Here is a 23,592-nt window from a genome sequence, read left to right as displayed (position 1 = left end):
AATGCTTAAAGTTAAAGATAAATCAAGTTCTTAATAGATTGGGGACCTGGGCGGTAATTTACATTTTAATCGTGTTAAAATATGTGTATAAAATTATATAAGTTAATAATAATCCAATCTGCTAATTTTATGGTTTTAGAGTTGTATAAAAACTTGAAATATACGGCCACCCGAATAGCCAAAGTTGGTCTTTCCCCATTGGTTTTGAACAAAAAAAAAATAAAAAATAATAATAAAGTAGCACGCTTTCTGAGTTTCTCTTTGCAGCACTTTCTTAATGCAAAGTGCACCACAACACCATGCACATGGTTTCTGAAGTTCGTAGTCGTCGATCTCTCTTTCAGCGCGCACCAGCAAAAAATGAAACTGGGTCGCGATAGGAACGGTCACTAGACGTTTAGTTTTCCGCTTCCAATGGGTCCGTGAAGTCGGTGACGTCCCGTTGCCAGGAGGTCAACCCGTCTGTGCTGATATAGGCATACGTTTGCAAGCTCTTTATAAATCGCTTTTTTTTTTCTAGAAATCTCTGTCGATTTTCTTTCAACGGAACTATTTCTCAAACATTTCTGCGCTTCAGCACCATATTATAATCATTTGACACCCTGAGTTTCCTCTACCTCACAAAGCTCAAGCTCCACTCTTTTTTAGCTCTCATGGCAGAAAAACTCATCTCTCTCTGGGTTTTCCTTCTACTCCTATATCCAGTAAAGCCTCAAGACGATGCTAGAACCTTGTTGGACGGGTTCAGTGGCGGGTTCAGCGCTGCAGGCAACAACTTGAGCTTAGACGGCGTTGCGGCGATTGAGAACAATGGCGTACTAAGGCTAACAGACTACACCTCGACTATGGCTTCCGGCCACGCCTTTTATTCACACCCAATCCAATTCAAGAACTCCAGCGGCGAAGTCAAGTCCTTCTCCACCTCGTTCGCTTTCGTTATAATCCCCCAGCCTGGGAAACAAGGCGGCGATGGCCTCGCTTTCGCAATCTCTCGCGTACAAGGGATTCCAGGGGGTAATCCAGGCTCTTATATTGGCCTCTTCAACGCCAGCAATAATGGGAACGTCTCGAACCATATATTAGCGGTCGAATTCGACACTTACATGAACGCCGAGTATGGTGAAACCGATAACAACCATGTTGCCGTCGACATCAATAGCATAATATCGAACAAATCTGCTCCGGTTCCCTTTAATTTGACGAGTGGTCAGGCAATTCAGGCATGGATCGATTATCATTCGCCAACAAACCAATTAAATGTCAGGCTTGCGACGGACTCTACCAAACCCAGTTCTATACTTTTGTCCTCTACAGTAAACCTCTTACAAATTCTTAATGAATCTGTGTACATCGGGTTTTCTGCTGCTACTGGTTTAATCACGAGCTCGCATTATATCCTGGGTTGGAGCTTCAACATGAATGGAGATGCTAAATCTCTCAATTTAGATCAACTTCCTAAGCCCCAGCTCCCCAGTACTACCCCCACTGGGACCAAAAACAATCTTACAGGCCTAATTGTTGGCGTCTCAGTTTCAGGTGCTTTGGCTGTCATTTTGCTTGCTGCTTTGACGTTTTACATGGTCAGGAGGAAACGGAAGGCTGATGCGGTTGAGGACTGGGAGCATGATATTGGTCCGCATAGATTTTCTTACGAGGAGCTGAAGAAAGCAACAAGGGGTTTCAAACAGAAAGAGCTACTTGGATCTGGTGGGTCTGGTAAAGTTTACAAAGGAACTCTGCCGAAGTCAGATACCCAAGTTGCTGTTAAACGTATTCCTCAGGATTCCAAACAGGGCTTGCAAGCGTTCATATCGGAGGTTGCTACTATCGGTCGTCTGCGTCATAGAAATTTAGTTCTATTATTGGGTTGGTGTCGTCGGGAAGCTGATCTACTACTTGTGTATGAATTCGTGCCTAATGGAAGCTTAGACAAGCACCTTTTTGATGAGCCCCTATCAATCCTGAGGTGGGAACAAAGGTTCAAGATCATCAAAGGAGTGGCTTCAGGGCTTCTATACTTACACGAGGAGTGGGAAAAAACTGTAGTTCACAGGGACATCAAGGCCGGAAATGTTTTGTTGGATTCTGAGTTCAATGCAAGGCTGAGTGATTTTGGTCTCGCTAAGCTATACGAGCACGGCTCCAACCCAAGCACGACTAGGGTGGTGGGGACGTTGGGGTATATGGCACCTGAGCTGACGCGCACAAGCAAGCCGACGACCAGCTCCGATGTGTATGCCTTTGGAGCTTTGCTGCTGGAAGTTGTATGCGGTAGAAGACCTATTAATCCTACAGCATTGTCTGAGGAGCTCATGCTGGTGGACTGGGTTTGGGAGAAGTGGGAGGTCGGAGCAGTACTTGATGTTGTTGACCAGAGGATGGAGGGCAGGTTTGATGAGGCTGAGGCTGTTTTGGTGCTCAAACTGGGCGTAATTTGTTCCAATGATGACGCCGAGGCACGCCCTACGATGAGGCTGGTGTTGAGGTACCTGGAGGGCGAGTTGCCGCTGCAGAAGGCTGTGGAGATGCCATATAAGAAAAAAGGTGGTGCTGCCGCTGGTCGTCGTACCATTGAGTTTGAGGATTATACGCAGTCCATTCCGACTACATCGTCGGAGTATGACGTTGATGGTAGGTAGGCTGACGGTCCTTTTTTTTTTTTTTTTTTATTTTCCTTCCTTTTTCTCTTCCTTTTTTCTTTAGAGAAGAGCACACTTTCAATTTTCAAAAAAAATTCTCTAAAATTTACTCTCCAAAAAGAATGTGTAACAGTCCTGTATAATTTATTATTTTATAAAATGTGTCATCTTCTTGTAGGATTACGACACATTTGGAGAGCAAATTTAAATTTTTTTAAAAAAAAAAAATGTGTAACATTTCTCATCTCTATAAGTTGGATTGTAATTTGGATTTTAAGGTTTTTTTTTAGATGAATAATTTGGATTTTTAAGATTTCATTACCTGGTTATATCAATTAAATCTAATGTTATGTTATTAATTTAAAAATATATACACAGTTAAGTTAAAAAAATCTTTATGACCGTGAAACAAAGTCTCCATCTCAGTTTAATTTCACCACATGTCGAATTATCCACAAACAAGCCATTAAATTTATAATAATGAAAAAGAAATTCCGGATTAAAAAAAAAAAAAAAGACAATAATTAAAGGAAGCAATAGTAGCATTTAGTAGTACAAATGTTCAAGCTTTCAAATCTTGTAAGAACATTGACCGTGAGTTATGTAAAATTCACTTTTGATTAGAATATGCAATAAAACTTTTAAAATTGTCCTCTATCAGCATATGTAAAGTAAAGCTACAATAAAGTTTCCTTACATATATAAACAGTACAACTCTACATGTGACGTTACACTATTCACGAATGTATCACTATTTAATTTATTTATTTTTCTGTAAATCTCTCTCTCATACTATTTTCCTTCTTTTTTTTTCTTTTCCTTTCTTTGCTGCTTGTCTCTTCTCTAATTTAGAGAGCGAAAACACCGAAATGGCAGCTACGAACACCACCGCACCAGTTCCAGTGGACTCTAGCTCGGTCCCCGAGACAGGCATGCCCAAGGTGGTCAAGCTCAGGTGCATGGGTTGTTTGGCTGGAGAGAAGACGAGAGATTTTCGGTGATTTTTGGGTCTGTGTAGAGGGAGATAAATTTGATTTTGGGTTGTTTCTTGAGTTTTGGATCTTAAGCAATTTTTCAGTTGATTTTAGATGGAAATTGTAATGGGTTCTGCATATTTTGGTTAGATGGAAGATTTTGGCTTGATTGGTGTATTTTACAATTTGGTTCGGCAAATGATTTTGCTGCACTTATTCCAAGTGTCGATATTTCAAAATCAAAGAGCAGTAATATTCTTCTGCTTCTTGGTTTGTTTTAAAGAAGAGCAGTGAGTGAAGAAGTGGAATCGCTTGTTGGGTTTGAAGCCGATGAGGAATGACAAAGAAGGAGAGGAAAGAGAAAAGCTAAAGAGGCATGGGGTGGTGGTGGCCCGAACTTGACAGTAAAAAAATAATTAAAAAATATAAAAAAGACATATATAGATTTAAGTCTTTTAAACTCAATTAACTAAATTAATAGAAGTGAATTTTCGTTAATTATTCTAGATAAAATTTTACTTAATTGGACAGGAATGTTCTAACTGAAGCTCAAAAGTCAAAAGGATTCTAGTGGTAGATTGAGATCAATTGGAATCCAAATTCCCATTTTAAATCAAATACAGGGGTTTTGGCAAGCTACTGGCCAAACGTTTTTTACCCACATCTCATTCGATTTCTCAACACAGTCACTTCTTTTCTTTTCTTTTTTTATTAAAAAAATAATTATATATATATATATTTTATTTAAAGTGATACATGTCGTCATTTTATTAGCCTGGCGTGGCACATACGAAATCTGATATATATTTTAACGGAATATGATTATGTAGACTAAATTATTTTTTAGGCATACCCTAGAGATTTTTGAATTCACTTTGATACAATAAGGAGCAATTTGTAATTTAAGCCAACCACGTAAACTAATTTTACATTTATTCCTTATATATATATATTGTCATAGTTATAACTTCAACTAGATAGATAAAAATTTTCCTTATATCATTGCAACACTCCACCCAAAAATAAGAAAGAAAAATTACTTAAAATACGTAACAACAACCAATATAATATAAATATGATAAATGAGTGCAAAAAGCAAGATTACTTTTTAATTAATCATCTCAAAAATTTGTGCTTATGGACATGGATTATTACCAAAAAAAAAAAAAAAAAAAAAAAAACAAAAAACCCTAAAGGATCAGGACCCAATAATTGATGGGTTACCTGGATGAGTTATGATTTGGGACCATCTTCACTTCTTAGGTCTCAGCTTTACTTGTGTAGGCAAGAAAAGGGCTACGCTAATTAAGTAAGACGAATTGAAATTAGGAATGCCAATGTATATGTTGGCAGATTTTAATTGTCTGCGTTTGCTATTCGTTATTATCATCTATACACACATGCGGATGTAGATGTAGTTAGCAAAAATTACTATTCACCTATGTGAATAACGGTCTTAAGGTATACGAATACCGTTAATAACCACATCCGCATACTCTTTTATATATTTTATATATTATATTTAATAAATTTACCAAAATGACGTTGGTTTGGATTATGTACATTTTATGTTTAGATTGATTTGGTTGGTTGTGTTGGTTTCTCATATCCTACTTGGATAAAAAGACAAAAATAATGTAAAATTAATATATTTTCAAAAGATTAGGGCTTTTAAAAAAAAAAAAAAAAGGTAATTACCTTTTCTCCCCATCAACTACCAGTCATTGTCAACATGCTCCCATGAACTGACACTTCGACCAAAAAAGAGCATCAAACTACCATCTTTACATACTCTAACTAGCCCATTCCGTCAAGAAATTCCGTTAACTTGGATGGAATATGCAATTTTTTAGCGTTAATTTTGGTTTAAATACCAAAATGCCATCTACAGTAATTAATAAAAAATATTAAAATTAAGGAAAAACTACAATTTATCCCCCTGAAGTTTACACTAATTTACAATTTTGGTACCAATGTTTAGATTGTTTCAATTACACCCAAAAAAGTTGCAAAAATTTGCAATCCACCCCCATCCGTCCAATTGCTCCGTCTGTTGAGACGTAAATGCACCCATGTACGCGGCACGTGACTTTTTTAGACATAAGTTGACAAAAATGACCTCATTTATTACAAAAACGCATCGTTTTGTTAAAACAACAAAAAAAACTAAACTCCACGTACGTCCTTGTCTTCTTCATCCAACTCAGTGCCGGCTCTTTCCTTAAGCGACTTAGGCGGTCGCCTAAGACTCCCAAATAAGAAGTCCCCAAAAGTTACTTTCTCTCTATAGAAAAAGGCTCCAAAAGTTACATTTGCCAAGGCCCAATTATAGTCTAATGACGAAAGGAGGGAGAGAAAAAAATTCATTTTATATTTTGTCCCCTATTTATGTCTTCTTTAATTAGGAGACTCTTAAACTCCCATAAAATAATTCAGATGCTAAAAACACAACAATTAATACTAAAACAAACGGTCATTAATTATCTCTATCTTGGAAGATTCTCACTCCCACAAAAAATCAACAGTCAGATCACAAAGTTAGCCCAAAAACCACAAATATGAACTTTTTTTTCCTGAAAGAAAAAAGACACATATCCTACTTGAACAATCTCTTGAGCAAATTACCAAAACTACTCTTTGAAATGCTCTACAATTTTCTCCGGCAGCCGTATGATAAGAAGCACAAGAATCCAAGATTGCCGTAGCCATCTCTCGCCTCATCTTTGCCCCTATGTAATGAACTTTCTTATTTACAGGATATTTTTTATGATTTAGATGGTAATAGATATGAAATTGGAATGGATATTAATAGATTTGTAAAATGAAAGAATGAAATGGATAAACTGAATATTGAAATTGATAAAAGGTTGACTAATTCGAGCTTAGTCGAACTCCAAGAATGGGTGATTCGAGCTCAACCCAAAGGCTCCAAGAACTACAATTCTAAGAAAACACTTCAACACTTTCGATAAACTTTCTTTCCCATACATTGAGCTTTTTATACTCTCAACCTATATATGCTAACTAACTAACAAAAACTTAACTATTTAATTAACAAAGGTTTAAAGTCTTATTATTACTATTATATTCCTTACACCCTCCTTCGGCAATCTCTCTCTCATACGCAAGGTCAGATCTACAATTTATTTTCGATTTTTTTTTTTTGATATTTAGAGGTCTTCTCATGAGGGTAGGTTAGGCAGCACGCACAGCCACACCTTTTCCTTTGGTATTTTTTTTTTGTCATCCTTTTGATTATTGATGGAACACAATCAACGCATGGCGCGCTGTTGAACAGCCACGTTTTTCCTCTATTTTTTTTTCATTTTTTTTTAATCGGTTGGGGAGTGGTGATTGTAATTCAATTTGGGGTATTTTCTTTTCTTTTTTCTCTCTTTATATGATAATTTTGTCAAAAAAAAAAAAAAAAATACTGTTAAGCACTTAAAAAAAAATACAAACACGGATGTACTTCAACTTTTGTTAATAAATTTGAAGAAATTCTCAATAATCAAAAGAAAATATGAAAAATTTAATTTTTATTGAATAATAAAATTATGTAGCATAAAATATATATATATATATATATATATAGAGAGAGAGAGAGAGAGAGAGAGAGAGAGAGAGATTTTATTACTAGTAATATAATATTGATTAATTATATGCTTTGTTAGTGTTTTCTTGGTAAAATGAAGGAAAGCGTAGGAAACCCTTTGCATCTCATTACCATCCTTTCTTCAAACCCATTTCTGTTCAAACTCAACTTAGAGAAACGTCTTATCCCCTCCTATGATATATTGAAAGTTACCCATATTCTTGCCACCTCACCCATCCTTAATTCTATACCCACGTTGCTCAACTTCCTGGCCCACTAAAATTCCTCTGTTCACCCCTGTTTTACCCAACCAAAACAAAGGCCACTTACTGCAGCATTCAAGCCTTCAATCTGGTCCTGGTCTAAATTCTATTGTTTTTAATCTCTCTATTTTTTGTGAGACTGGAAATAATTTGTGAAGAAAGCTATCGACATGTGCCACTGAAACAAGGCACAACCCATTATTGGGGACCCACAAGTGTTGAGAGCGATGGTGATGGTGAGCAAAAGCATATAGGCTCTACTTTTGTTAGATATACTTATTGTTTCATTGACAGCAATACCAGCTCTCTTTTCAACACCAATGATGAAGAAAGATAACTCAGAGTCGTGTTGATGGAAATATTGTGATCTCTACTCCTTTGTTGTGCATGAATGGCAGCTGTTGAAACATTTGCATTGCCACTGCTCTACACGGAATTACCTCACTACCTGATGCTTGCTGTGTGGGCTAGCAGATGTTTCAACAGTTGCCAGCCTGCCATTCATGCACAACACCAGAGGTAATTCCACATATAGCCGCAACCAAAGCTAATGTCCCTAAGCATTACCCAAATCTTTGGTCGTAGATTCCTAGTATATGAAACGTACACACATAAAAAGAGTTGGGGACTTCTTCGTGTCAATGTCTCAAAGTCCACTTTTTCCCCATATATAAATTTCTAAATAATTAAGCTGATGTTTCTTGATATCTGTCCCTCATATTTGGCCCTTCCCATAGCATTCATAGCTAGGCTTGGCAATTCGGGTTCACGGGCCGAGTTTGTGTCAACCCGGCCGACCCGATTATTAATCGGGTTGAAACCCGTGACCCGAACACAACCCGATAAACACGATTAATAATCGGAGTAACCCGTTAACCCGACCCGACCCAACCCGTATACATATATCCAAATAGACATTGCTGATAATCCTTGGCCCCCAGCTATACATTCCAACTCAGAAGACTTTCACAATTACAGACTGATCAACGATCAATGGGCCATATCAAATAACTCAAAAAATCAATCAAAACCCATATGTATATACATGTTTTTGTTTGAGTGAGCATCAGGGACTCAGGGTATACCAGGGGGAGAGTCGGAAAGGAGAAGCAGACGGTAGAGAGACGAAATCGAAGTGGCCAGTGGGTATTACTTCTTTTCAGGCTGGGTGAACGGTGATGGTGATTCGGTGAAGACCGTCAAGTGGTGATTCCAATTTCCATTAATTCAGGCACTGAAGAAAGTGATGAAGCTTGAAGGGTGTGCGGCAGTACTGCGGTGCGGTCGTGATGCGGTAACAGCGATATAACGGTGCGGCCGTGATGCGGTAGCAGCGGTGCGGCGGTGCGAGTCTGCAGTCTGCTGAGGCTAGGGTTTTGTTCTCAAGTCTCATTGTCTTAGACTCTCAATGTCTCACGACTCTCACTAATTTCTAACTTCAGTAATTTTGATTCACCGATTCACGATTTCATTTTCACAGGTTTTTTTTTTTTTAAGTAACCGGGTCATAATCGGGTTGACCCGATTATGACCCGAACACGATAATGATAAACCCAAACCCGAAATTTTTCGTGTCAGGTTCGCGGATCGTGTCAAAAATTGACAACTCTATTCATAGCTAGTTTCTTCAACTGTGTTATCTTGGCTTTCTGGGTCTTCATTGTTTCATTGATTTTAAGCAGCCATGAATGCTATGGCAGAAACATGAGGGCATTTTCTTGCCCCGTAATGATTATACGTGAAAATGCCGCACCTTCCATTTTCATGACTCTGTTTATTAAATGAAAAAACAATTTGGACGTTGACAAGGCTGCAAAACCAGCCTCAAACACCATGCCAAGCTAGCCACACGAAACATCCAAGTTCAGACAAGCCTACAGGCTACAAGTCTTCCATCTTCTCTCATTTTCAAATTTCTTGGTCTTGTATTTTTTCTTTCTGTAACTTGTACTAATTTATGTACCTTGTACTTGTTCCTCTTATTTTATTTCCTTGTAACTAATACACACCTCAATATATATGGAATGGAGGACCTGATCCTTGCATGTTTTTTAAGTAAACATACTTTCGGTTCCTTTATTCATATGACTGTTCACCTCTATTTTCATGTTCTAAAACAAAGCTCTATTCCAAGCTCCCAAAAAGATAATGAGAAAGCCTTCTGCATAAGACTCACCAGCTACATAAACAGTTATACACTGTTTATAAATTAATCCACAACCCATTATTAGGACGGTTACGGAGCGTGCCAAAACATCACGCAGAGACACCGCCTTCTCGTCCAGGCCAACGCCCGCAAGCTGCTTTCATGTAAACTGGTTCAGTTGGAGGCACCAGGTGAAGACCGAGAGATATGCGTGAAAAGAAAAAGGAAGAAGATGACGAGTTCAAGGGTTAAAAAACAGTGTTTTAAATAGAAAGGAGGGCATTTTGGTCAAGTTTCGTCCAAAAAATGCACATGACACGCACGTGGTTGGACTTCTGTCACTTCAAACGGCAATTTTGGATGAAAGGGGGTGGATTGCAAAATTTTGCAACTTTTCTTGAATGCAATTGAAGCAATCTAAATATTGGTACCATAATTGCAAATTGGTGTAAACTTTAGGGGGGGTAAATTGTAGTTTTCTCTAAAATTAATATATATATATATATATATATATATATATATATATATATATATATATATATATTAAAAAAAAGTAAACCTAAGGGGGTTGGGTGGACCAGCAGCCACCCCTTTTGGTGGAGGGGGTGGCTTGTGGCCACCCCTAGTTTCGGGGTAGCCACGAGCCACCTCTGGGGGTGACTCGCAGGCCACTCGGCCACCTCAGGGGGTGGCTACTGCCACCCCATTTTCCTTTAGTTTATTTATTTATTTTTTGTTTAAGATGATGGCATTTAGGTTATTTTTAAAATTAAGTTAGGCATTTAAGTCTTTGCATGAATTAGATTGACGGAATGGGCTAAAATATGTAAAGATGGTAGTTTGATGCTCTTTTTTGGTCGAAGTATCAGTTCATGGGAGCATGTTGACAATGACTGGTAGTCGATGGAACAAAAAGATAATTACCCAAAAAAAATTATTAAAACAAGCCCAAAACACTAAAAATCGGCCTAAATTATATTAAAAAATGTTTAAAATAGGCTAAAAGACTAAAATAGACCCAAAATGTCCATTGCCTAATATGCAGATAGCTGATAATAACTGCAATAACCGCGTGGATGTAATTAGTAAAAACATAATGCAAATTTAGATATCTAAATGTGATATTACATTTTGTGGATGCGAATGTTACAAATTATCGCATACGTATCCATATATACACCCTCGTTAAAATTGCTCGACACATGTTTTTGTAGTATTACATATGTTCCCTTTCAAGTGTTTGCTTCATAGGTAATTCAAATTATCATTGAATGAAATAACAAATGAAAATATTTATAGCATATAATGAATCTAATGATAATCTCCGGTTACACGTTAGGAAGCCAAGTTAGCCAACCCACCCCACCCCACCCCCCCCCCCCCCCCCCCCCCGCCCCCCGCGGAAGCCAAGTTAGCCAACCCACCCCCCCCCCCCCCCCCCCCCCCCCGCCAATTGGAATAGCAGTTATACTTATTCAAAAATGCATAATATTTCACACAAAAATTATAGGCCCGTAGCAAGTGCGCCTAAAGGGCCAATGCAACTATGCACTAACACTAATAACATATTATTTTTTGGTAGTATTTTCATTTATCCTTCATCATTATATTTACTTTTTATTGTAAGTAGTAAAGACCCCATCTCTAGAGGCGGTAAGCATCTTTCCACCTAGTTTTCTTGCTTTCCAATTATTTGTTTCAAAGTATCCATTTGTATATATAAAAAGAGCTAATTTATACTACGTGAAAGATAATTCTTTATTATGCAATATACGTTCTTCTAACTTTTCAACGTGGGGTAAAATATAGAGTAATACTACTCTTCATATTAAATTTCCACATCAACTTTACACCAATTGATGTAATGTGCTTTAAATGAGTTTTCATGTTAGTTACTTAAATATGTCATATCAAACGTTGTGAAAATCTAATATGATGAGTATCATTACTATAAAATAAAATACTCAAATGAAAAAAAAAAAAAAAAAAAAAAAAAAAAAACCCAGAAAAATCAATTTGGACAAAAGCTTATTAAATGGAAGAGGTAATTATCTTTTTTCTCCACGAACTATCAGCTGTTGTCAATATATTCCCATGAATCAACACTCTCACCATCAAATTGCATCAAACTATCATTTACTTACAAATACCGCATTCTGTCAGTCAACCTCATTAAAAAACTTAAAATGACACAAGTACCCTCATTTTATAAACAAAATTTACATATAATACCCTTAAAATTAAACATTTAAAAAAAAAAAAAAAAAGGAAAAAGAAAGGGGGTGGCCTTTTTCCTTTTTTTTCTTTATATATATATATATTTGAATGTTTAATATAATAGTATATTTTTTTTATTAAGAGTGACACGTGTCATTATATTATTGGCGTTGACGTAGGACACTAACGAAATTTGTCAAGTGTTTTGACGGAATTTGACTATAAGGATTACATTATTATTTTGGCCTACCCCAAAGATCTTTGAATTATTTTTTGTTTTTTATACCGCAGTAAGCGATTTGCAATTAGGCTAAACACATATATTGATTTTGCATTTATCTATTTTTTTTTTTGTTTAAGTTTTGTTTAAAATTATTTATTGGTTTTTATTTATTTAATTATTTTAAAGTTTTTAATATTGATATTTTTATTAAAATATTTTTTTTTGGATATTTATGTCTTGAAACAAAATTTAACATTTAAAAAGAAAATATTTAATCAAATTTAACAAAATTCTCTGATGAAAGGATATTTTGATAAATAAATGATAATTTGATATAGTCTAATGGTAAGAGTGTTGGTTAATATAAATATATTAACAATAACTGATTGTTGATGGAAAAAAACGTAATTACCCATAAATCAAATAATCTAACGGATTCCAGATTCTTCTCTTCTTTCCTATTCATTTTCTTTCACGCGTGGCTCTGCTTCCATTTCTCATGTATTCCGTACTCAAATAATCTTGACTCACGACAGGAAAAATGTTTTTTATTTTTTTGAAAAAAAATACACATATTTTCTCAAATCACCACTTAATTATTAATATCTTCAAAATTATTAATTGTTTTAAAGTTTTCTCTCAAATTATTAAAACATGTCAATATCTCCTTTCAAATCAACAAAAAGATAAAAATGACCCTAATTTTTTTTTTTCCAATAAAACAGAAATGTCTTTATAATTTTTTTTTAAAAAAAACTAAAAAAAAAAAAATGAAAAAAGGAAAATTTAAAAAAAAAAAAAAGAACAATATTTTTTAAATAATAATTAAAAAAACAAACCAAAAAAAAAAAGCCACTTTTTATTTATTTATTTTTTTAAATAACTCTTTTTTTTTAGATTTTTTTAAAATAATTTTTTTAGTTTTTTTTTTTTAATTTTAATAATTTTATGAAGGGCATTTTTGTCATTAGGGGGGACATTGACATTTTTTAGTAGTTTAGAGGGGAGATTAACACAATTGGTAGTTTGGGAGGTATATTGACAATAATGTGATAGTTTGAAAGGATTATGTGTATTTTTTTCCTTTATTTTTATCTTCATTTATATTTTATTTCAGATTCAATATTTAGAACATGTATTTTACAGATTCAATTATGAATTAAAAAAAAAAAAAAAGAGATAAAATTTACATACTTTCCTCAAACTACCATTTAATTGATAATGTCCTTCTAAACTTTCAATTTAGATAATGTCCCCAAAACTATCAAAAATTATCAATGTCCCCTCAATAACGAAAATACCCATAGTAAAATAAATAATAATAATAATTAAAAAAATTTATTTACTTTTTTATAAAAAAAAAATACATAAAAACCAAGGGTGCGTGGCCAAATTTAAAAATAAAAAATTAAAATTTTTCAATATTTTTTTTGAAAAAATTAATAACCAAAATTTTAAATTTTAAATTTTATAAGAAATTAAGAAATTAAGAAATTTTCTAGAAAAAATTAATTAATTTTTTTTAAAAAAATATAGAGGTATTTTTGTTTTATTTAAAAAATTATAAGGTTATTTTTGTCTTTTTGCTAACATTAAGTTATCTTAACAATATTTTAATAATTTAGAGAAATATTGTCCCAGTTAAAAGTTTAAATAGACGTTATCAATTAATTAATAATTTAAAAAGAATATGTGAACTTTTTTCCTAAAAAATAAATAAAAAATAGAGAATTCCAAGAATAATTCTCTCTTCGCATAGGCGGTGGGGCGGGCGGCCGCCCCCTTGGTTATCCATTAAGAAACCAATCCAGGGAAAAAAAAAAGATGAGAGGACAAAGTAAGTCATCCTTTTTCTTTTCTTTTCTTTTCTTTTCTTTTTCTTGTAATAGGTAAGGTAAGTCATCTTTTTTTATTATTATTATTATTATTATTATTATTATGGATAAAGCATCCTTTTCTCATTATGGTCGCATTGATTCGAATATTCCACAAAATCGTTCGGATTGCACCAACAGTCCACATATATTCCAAAAATTTCTTCACAAGAGTCACATCATGACATCCAGGATTTAGGATGTGTTTGGTAAAGCTTTCTTTACAGTATATTGTGGAAAAAAGACATTACTTGACTGGAAAATATTAACAAAGTAATTACAAACATACAATAGCATAAAAAAAAAAAAAAAGCAAATAAACTAAAAATGATCTACATCTTGGTGAGGTCCATGAAAACCGATACTTTTGAGCTTAAAATCTTTTTCCTAACAAGATCTCTTGAAGCCGGCCTCAAACAACAACAATATTGAGAGCTAAGCCAAAATGTTAATGGTGCAATCATAAATGATTAAATCATTTAACTTGTGATGTCAAAACAAATATTATAAACCTAAATAATTGCAAAATAACCACTCAATAATTAAATAAAAAAATACATATATTTTTATCATAATTTACATTTTTGCTAGAGGGAGCTAGCTAGAGTCCCAGGAAAAATTAAATGAATTGGGTATTTTAAGTTTTTTATGTTGAAAGAATGAGTAAAACAAAAAAATAATAATAAAGAGGGAGACAAAATTTTAATATATATATATAAAGAATTTTGAAATATATCATTGTGACTACCTCATCTCATACTTGACGTTTACATGTGTATGTTATCTAAACAATAATTTTTACAAATCCATTACTTACGGGTCTATGACTACACTTTTTTATTTGAACAAGTAATTTGCTTTAAAAAAAAATAATAATTACAAAAGGCCTTTTCCTTTATGCAAGGTTAATAATTTTTGTACATGATCTTAGTGTACACCAAGACATATTGCATAGAGTCTATGAAGACATGTTACATGTACATTTTTTATATATCACTTTTCTAAATCAACCGTTGAATTTGTAGGATCTATAAAAATTCATATGTGAGTCATACAGATCTAACTATTGATTTAAAAAAGTGATATAAAAAAGATGTACAAGAAGAAAAATAATAGAGAGGAGACACTTAACTGTCCCCTCTCTCTCTCTCTTTCTTTTCATTAAAAAATAGATTTTAATAAAAAAGTAAAAAAAAAAAAAGAAAAAGTGATAAAGAATTGTACCTTTTAATTAAAATTTATATTTTTAATGAAAAGAAGAGAAGAAGAGATGGTCAAGTGTTCTCTGTGTCATTTCTTGTGCAAAATGTATAAAAATTATTTCTCTATTCCATGTGGTTCCATATACGTAAGACTCACATGCACACCAAAATAATGTGCAACAAAACACCACTCCCGGCCCACATGATACATGGTTCTGACTTCTGAAGCTCGTAGACTCGTTGTCGTCTCTCTGCAATGGGAACTGTCACTCGACATGGATCGGTCGTCCCTCGCCCGTTCACCGTTTACATCTGGTTTTTCATTTTTCCGAACTTAAAACATTATTTTTGAAATTAAAAACTTAAAAATTAAATTCAAACAACATTAAAACTTAAAGAGTACATTTGATTTTTTTTTTTTTTTTCCTGCTAAGAAAAACACATCACATCACTTTTTTTTTTTAGAGATAGGTTGTACGAAATTTCTGTCATCCTCAAACAACTAACACCCTGAATTTTCACCTCACAAATTAACCTGAACTCCATTTTATCTCTCATGGAAGAAAAACTCATCTCTCTCTGGGTTTTCCTTCTACTCCTAAATCCAGTAAAACCTGATCTAGCCACATCCTTGTTGGACGAGTTCAGCGGCGGGTTCAGTGCTGCAGGCAACAACTTGAGCTTAGACGGAATTGCAGCGGTTGAGAACAGTGGCGTACTTCGGCTGACAGACTACCCCACGACCTTGGCAATGGGCCACGCGTTTTATTCACACCCAATCCAATTCAAGAACTCCAGCGGCGAAGTCATGTCCTTCTCCACCTCCTTCGCTTTCGCTATAATTCCCCAGCCTGGGAAACAAGGTGGCGATGGCCTCGCTTTCGCAATCTCTCCCGTTAAAGGGCTTCCTGGGGGTAGGCGAGGCTCTTATCTTGGCCTGTTCAACGCCAGCAATAATGGGAACTTCTCCAACCACATATTGGCGGTCGAATTCGACACTTACATGAGCGACCAGTACGGTGAGACCGATGGCAACCATGTTGCTGTCGACGTCAATAGCATAAGATCGATCAAATCTGTTCCGGCAATGCAATTTAAGGGTAATGATACGAACGGGGTACCCCTTAATTTGAGCAGTGGTCAGGTAATTCAGGCCTGGATCGATTATAATTCGCCAACAAATCAGTTAGATGTCAGGCTTTCGACGGACTCTGCTAAACCCAGTTCTATACTTTTGTCCTCTGAAGTGAACCTCTCACAAATTCTTAATCAATCCATGTACATCGGGTTTTCTGGTGCTACTGGCTTAGCATCGAGCTCACATTATATCCTGGGTTGGAGCTTCAACATGAATGGAGAAGCTAAATCTCTCAATTTAGAGCAACTTCCTAAGCTCGAGCTCCCCAGTACTGCCACTGGGACAAAAAAGAACCGAACAGGCCTAATTGTTGGCGTCTCAGTTTCAGGTGCTTTGGCTGTCATTTTGGTGATTGCTTTGGCGTTTTACATCGTCAGGAGGAAAAAGAAGGCTGATGCGGTTGAGGACTGGGAGCATGATATTGGTCCGCATAGATTTTCTTACAAGGAGCTGAAGAAAGCAACAAGGGGTTTCAAAGAGAAAGAGCTACTTGGATCTGGTGGGTTCGGTCGAGTTTACAAAGGAACTCTGCCAAACCCAGACACCCATGTTGCTGTTAAGCGTATTTCCCAACATTCAAAACAGGGCTTGCAAGCGTTTATAGCGGAGGTATCTACTATTGGCCGTCTTCGTCATAGAAGTTTGGTTCAATTATTGGGTTGGTGTCGTCGGGATGCTGATCTACTGCTTGTGTATGAATTCATGCCTAATGGAAGCTTGGACAAGCACCTCTTTGATGAGCCCCAATCAATCGTGAGCTGGGAACAAAGGTTCAAGATCATCAAAGGAGTGGCTTCAGGGCTTCTATACTTACACGAGGGGTGGGAAAAAACTGTAGTTCACAGAGACATCAAGGCCGGAAATATTTTGTTGGATTCCGAGTTCAATGCAAGGCTGAGCGATTTTGGTCTTGCTAAGCTATACGAGCACGGCTCCAACCCAAGCACCACCAGGGTGGTGGGGACGCTGGGGTATATGGCACCTGAGCTGACGCGCACAAGCAAGCCGACGACCAGCTCGGATGTGTACGCCTTTGGCGCTTTGCTGCTGGAAGTGGTTTGCGGTAGAAGACCCATTAATCCTACAGCATCGTCTGAGGAGCTCATCATGCTGGTGGACTGGGTTTGGGGGAAGTGGGCGGTAGGAGCAGTACTTGATGTTGTAGATCCGAGGATGGAAGGGAAGTATGATGAGCTTGAGGCTCTTTTGGTGCTCAAACTGGGGTTGCTTTGTTCAAACGATGAAGCCGAGGTACGCCCCACGATGAGGTTGGTGGTGAGGTACTTGGAGGGCGAGCTGGAGCTGCCGGAGGACGTGGCGATGCCAAATAAGAAAAAAGGTGCTGCTGCTGCTGGTCGTCATACTGTTGAGTTTCAGGATTATTCGGAATCCATTCCGACTACATCATCTGTGTATGACGTTTATGGTAGGTAGAAGGCTACTGTACTTTTTTCTTTTTCTCTTAACAGCAGCTAAGCAAGTCCTATATATATTCGGATTTTTGAGGATGTAAATAGGGGTGTAAACGAGCCGAGTTACTCGTGAGCTTACCCGAGATCGACTCGAATAAGCTCGACTCGTGCTCGAATCGATTATTAAATGAGCTACTCGTGAACACGAAAATCAAACTCGATTATTAAATTATGCAAACTCGTATAAACTCGGCTCGACTCGACTAAAGCTCGTGAACCCGCTCGTATAAGGATCGAATCGTTTATTAAGGCTCGACTCGTATAATTTGTTAATATATAACTTATTTTATATTATAGTATATTAATAAACAATATATTATATGTAAGCAAAAATTAAGTAACAAATAAAAATGGTCATTAATCAGTATATATTAATTGGTTATAATTTATTAGTTATAGGTATATAAAATAGTAAAAGTGAATAATATCAATACTTAATTATTAGTCATATGATATAATGACAATCTAGATACTTAATCATATTATTCATATAATATAATATGATTATATGATCATATAATAATATAACATTGTAGCATATAGAATGTAATCATTGATTCACTATATCCAATGTTATAAGTATTATTGTTAGATAATTATGAATTATTATATCACTGTTATCACGTAATCCTATATCTAAGATCATATGAATCATATGATATTAGTATTATTAGTAGATAGTTAGAAATTATGATATTTATGACTTATAATGATTATACTTATCAATTTGTCATAAATAAATTATAATCTCATAAGTCAAGTGATATGATAGGATTCATAATTCATAATCATATATATATATATATATATATATATATATATATATATATATATATATATATATATATATATCAAGCTGTAAGTATAAATTATAGCACATAATGTCATATAAGTATACAAATACAATGATTAAGTATTTAGATACTTAGATACATTGATTAAGTATGATGTAAGATTTTCAGTATTTAATAATTATTAATAATACTTAAATACAATCATTAGATATATAAATTATATACATAAGTATGAATTCACATTCAAGCAAAAAAAAAAAAAAAAAAAAGTATGAATTCACATTAATCGTACGATATAATGACACATTTGAAACTTAATCATATTTTTCATATATAATGATATGTAATTCATATAATCCCAAGTTATTAAGATTGATTTGATTGGAATTACCAATGTGTTAATTATAATCACAATTTAGGTATTATCATTAGAATTTAAATCATATGATCTAACATTGTGCTATATAATTATTAAATATGAATTATATGATCTAAGAATTATCATTAGACTTAAAAAAAAAATATATTATTATCATAGATATATAAACCCATATTAAAATATAATAATTATCATTGTTAATATTTTAACTTAATATTTATATTGACTATTATTGTATATTTTTTTTTATAATTAAATATTTATGAATTGACAGAATCGTTATATATAATATACTTATAAGTTATATCACATGATTCATATAATTTAAGATCAAAGGTCAAATGATAATACTTTTTTGTTTGAGACCATATGATAATACTTAAATTATATGATACTATATATATATATATTAACTTATTAAGTATGTAATTATTAAGATTATGAATTGTTGTATCATAATTCATGAAATATTAAGATTAAATATTAAATTAGAATCTTATATATAAAAGATCTTGAAAAATGCAAACATGGAAAATGTGAATAGACTTGAATGCTTTTCTTTTATGTAGTTTCAGATTAAGACTTTTGTAGTGTTTTTACCACTTCAACCATCTTCAGGTGGTTGTTGTTGATCTCAAGTGAGGGTGTAGATAGGCTTGTCTTATTATGTATCTCTTTACCTTATGAAACCGCATTGTACAACCCATTGAAAGGATCGAGACATTTATTTGTTATGGATCTATTCTTGGAAAGTTCACATCTTTTTTATTTTATAGGATCAGTCACTTCTTATTCTTTTTGGATTAGGAGTGGTAAGGACCCCATGTAACATTTTCCTTAAATTAATTAGAAAATAAGACTATAAGTCTTGAATTTTTAAAATTTAAAGACAACTAAAAAGGAAACAAAATTGCCTTTAATGGAAAATTTAAGATTAATTTTCGAAATTCAAACTTTGCATTAAATTTCACTTAAATTTCTATGAGTTTTCTATAATTATTATTAAGCATATAATTATGTAAACAAAGTTTTTTTTTTTTTTTAAATAAAAAATTGAAGTTAAAACAATGAGGTTTTAACACTAGTAATAATTAACTATTATTTAACATTTCTAAAAAAAAATATTACGTGGCATCAGTTTCATTTTCAAAATCTTCACAAAGTTTGGCATGACTCTTGTCCTTGCTGCCTTTTAGCATTTTCAGCATGCAAGTGTTAATGCAGATAAATATACTTATGTTATTTGATTTATAATTATTATTTATTGTTAGTGCGGTTAATTTGTATTAGGACATACATTAAATATTAATGTTACACACCCGTCACTTGTGCCTGTTACATCAATATATATTATTTTAATAGAACCTATCATTTTCCTTATTATATATTGGCTTATTTAGTAGAACTGACTTGGCATTTTTTAATATTGATTCTTCCTAAAATCTAAAAAAGAAAAAAAAAAAAAAGAAAAAAGAAAAAAAGAGAGGTCAATTTGATCAATAATATTAATTAAGTATATTATTAGACTAGTACTGGTATCTGCATAAATTATAATCAGAAATACAAAATGCATTTTCAAGTGATTTTTCTCCTGTAAAACATTATTTAATCTAAAATTTACTAATAAGTTGTCACGTCAAATAGTGTAATTGAAAGTACACTAAAAAAAAATGTGTGAGAAACATTTTTCAAATTAGAATTAATAGATAGCATGAACCGGGCATGCACCCAGATAGAGGACATGCAGTCCAAAGCAGCATGTCGAAGCCTCTGAGACACCCTCAGCAAAATACTGAATTTCTTGTACTAGCGGCCAACTTCTATAATTATTTTTTTTACTTTAACGAATAGTTTTATTGTCTAATATATGTCGTCTTTAATGTTAATTAAATTGTTGTTGTGGCTTTAAAAAAAAAAAAAAAAAAGTTGTTGTGACTTGTGAAAATAGTTTTATGCCTCCAAGAGTTGACTGGCATTGATTTGCTATGATAAAATGATTGCAAATTCAAAAAAAGTGTAGGACATTGTAGTCAATAAATTTTTGGTATGACCAGCGTCGATTCTCAAGAAATAACGGACAGTAGAATATAATTTTATATATATTATCAAGGAGAGAAATCGAATGATTCGTTTTTGTTTTTTTTTTTTTTAAATTAAGAAGTTTAGCCAGCAATATTGGCGAGATTAAAGAACTAAACTAACTTACTTAATGGAGTTAAATAATAATAATAATAATAGAGAAAGCGCTGGGAATTGAAGGATTCGCCTATATTATTTTACATATTTTTTTAACTCGACTAAGTTAGATAATCAACCTTTTTTTTTTTTATATCAAAAGATAACATAATTAAGCATTAATCAATTGTAAAATAAATTAAGTACATGTTAATTAAGATTTTGAGTCATAAGATAAATTATACTTTCTATATATTTTCAAATCATAACAAATAAGACAAATTAATTAAGCTTTTGAGATATTCAAAAATCATAATAATATATATTGAGCCAGAGTTGCTGCAGCTCTTTCAAATTAATTTGTTGGCTTCCTTTGAAATAAATTTCTTCCTGATTTTGGCCGCGCAGCACAGAGGCAATTCGTGGCTTTTACATAACCAATTCCTCTTCTTATTTTGTCCTTTTGGTTGACCATTCCACGTTTCAGCCTTGCCCTGGCCACACGTTCTGCTGCACCTGAAAAAACAACGGACGTCAGTGCGTCACTCACTAGTCATGCGTGCTTTCCAATTCACGCATGGCGCAGTCCACAATTCACAGCACAGCCACAAATGCACTGACGCAGTCCACAATTCACAGCTTACAGCACTGCGCGGCACGGTCACCAACAGAAAATTGGTCCACAATTCAAGCACGTCGCACGCGGCTCCAGAAAAAAAAACGTCTCATTTCTTTAATTTTCTAGGCCGTGCGATCTGCTGATGGTGAATCTAAGCCGTTGGTTGCAAGATTAATGGCATACAGCTGTAACCAATTATGCCGTTTGTTCTATCCGAAAAAATATATGGTATAACTAGTGTTTAAATTAATTGTGTGCTCACTCTCATTAGATTTGATCCAACGACTTTAGCTTTTATCGTGAAATTAGTTATAATAATTAACGGTTATGATTACAAGTGGCCCTGATTTCAGCTATATATGGGTGTAGAGAATTGTTCTCAGGCATCAAATCACAACTCTTAGCCTTCTCTTCCCCTCATTTACGCAACATCCCATCAGCCATGCGGCCAGTGACTCACAGACTCACAGACGTTCACAACTTCGATTATTCTCCAACTCTCCACTCCATTGCAGAACCAATTTCTTAATTTTCATATCTCATTCTTATGTTCTTCCCTCTTGGCTCTGCCTTTATCTCGCTTATAGATCTAATATTCCATTAATATTCCATTCATACAAACACCTCATGAATTTCTCCTTACTCATTACTTCCTTGGCCCTCGTGTAGGTACTAAGATCTCCATTGCTGAAGGCTACTATGGATTTCATTACAGACGTGGGTAACGAAGCTTGGGTGTTTCGTGAAAGCCATAAAGACAAAGTCATTGGAGCAGATCTACCTCCACTCGCTGCCCATCAAGGAGCGCCACATCATTCCGGTGCACTAGATCGTGATTTCATTGGGCAAATTTATGTAATGTTATTTGGAGAAATTAATTAATAAAATTTGTCAATTTTTTCAATTATTATTACTTTTTTTTTTTTAAGCTTAAAATGCTTAAACTCGAGCCGAGCTCGAGTCGAGTACTCGAACTCGAGATCGGCCAGTATGATCGAGCTCGAGCTCGAGTTCGCACAGAGATCCCCACTTGGCGAGCCGGTCTCGAACACAAAAATGAAGCTCGTGTTAAGCTCGAGCTCGAGAAAACATTAGACGAGCCGATCTCGAACAAGCAATACTCGCTCAGGATCGGCTCGTTTACACCCCTAGATGTAAATATTACTGATAATTGCACGAATATGTATATGTGTGCAGGGGCGGAGCCGGCCCCCAACTTGGGGGCTAATGCTCCATTTGTTTCGACGTAAAATGATTTCTGAAAAACGATTTCAGCATTTTTCGGTGTTTGGTAGGGACGAAAATAATGGTCAACGAAAATCATTTTCAGTTTGACCGTAAAAACTTCTTTAATTTTCGGAAAACGATTTACGATTTTTAAAACCATAAATCGTTTTTCGAAATGAAACTCTTTGTCCTTACACGCATGTTTGATATCCGATTGTCAGAATTTAACAATTATCGGTCGTCGGAATTTGGTCGGCGTCGGAGTCCGACAACATCCGGTCGTCAGAATGCAGTCGGCGCCGGAGTCCGAGAACATCCGGTCGCCGGAATCCTGCCGGCGCCGGAATCCTGCCGGCGCCGGAATCCTGCCGGCGCCGGAATCAGGTCACCAGAATTGTACCGGCGCCGGAATTCGGCCATGGGATGACCAAATTCCGGCCGAAATTTACCGGTTTCCGGCCAAGCCGGCCGGATCTGGCCAAAATGGCCGGGATCCGGCCGAATCTAGACGGATCCGGCTATTGATCCAGCCAGATCTGGCCAAAACGGCCAGGATCCGGAAGATTCCGGCCGGATTTGGCCAAAATGGCCGGGATCAGGCCGGATATGACCGGATCCGGAAGATTTCGGCCAGAATCCGGTCATTTTTGCCAGA

At 34.8% G+C, this 23,592-nt stretch overlaps 2 protein-coding genes across 2 annotated transcripts; both read left to right on the top strand.

The window, feature by feature from the left end:
• Positions 1–542: 542 nt before the first annotated feature.
• Positions 543–3,775, top strand: LOC133864158 (L-type lectin-domain containing receptor kinase S.4-like). The gene is made up of 2 exons (XM_062300409.1): positions 543–2,631; positions 3,492–3,775. The coding sequence occupies exons 1-2, from the start codon at positions 654–656 to the stop codon at positions 3,638–3,640; spliced, it is 2,127 nt and encodes a 708-aa protein (XP_062156393.1). The 5' UTR covers positions 543–653; the 3' UTR covers positions 3,641–3,775.
• Positions 3,776–15,610: 11,835 nt separating this feature from the next.
• On the top strand, positions 15,611–17,771 carry LOC133864488 (L-type lectin-domain containing receptor kinase S.4-like). The gene has a single exon (XM_062300837.1). It carries the CDS (start codon positions 15,690–15,692, stop codon positions 17,703–17,705), a length of 2,016 nt encoding a protein of 671 aa, XP_062156821.1. The 5' UTR covers positions 15,611–15,689; the 3' UTR covers positions 17,706–17,771.
• Positions 17,772–23,592: the final 5,821 nt, after the last annotated feature.

Source organism: Alnus glutinosa, chromosome 3, assembly GCF_958979055.1.
Source record: "Alnus glutinosa chromosome 3, dhAlnGlut1.1, whole genome shotgun sequence".
Taxonomy (NCBI): domain Eukaryota; kingdom Viridiplantae; phylum Streptophyta; class Magnoliopsida; order Fagales; family Betulaceae; genus Alnus; species Alnus glutinosa.
The sequence above is the reverse complement of the archived record's forward strand: the minus strand, read 5'-3'. Positions and strand labels throughout refer to the sequence as shown.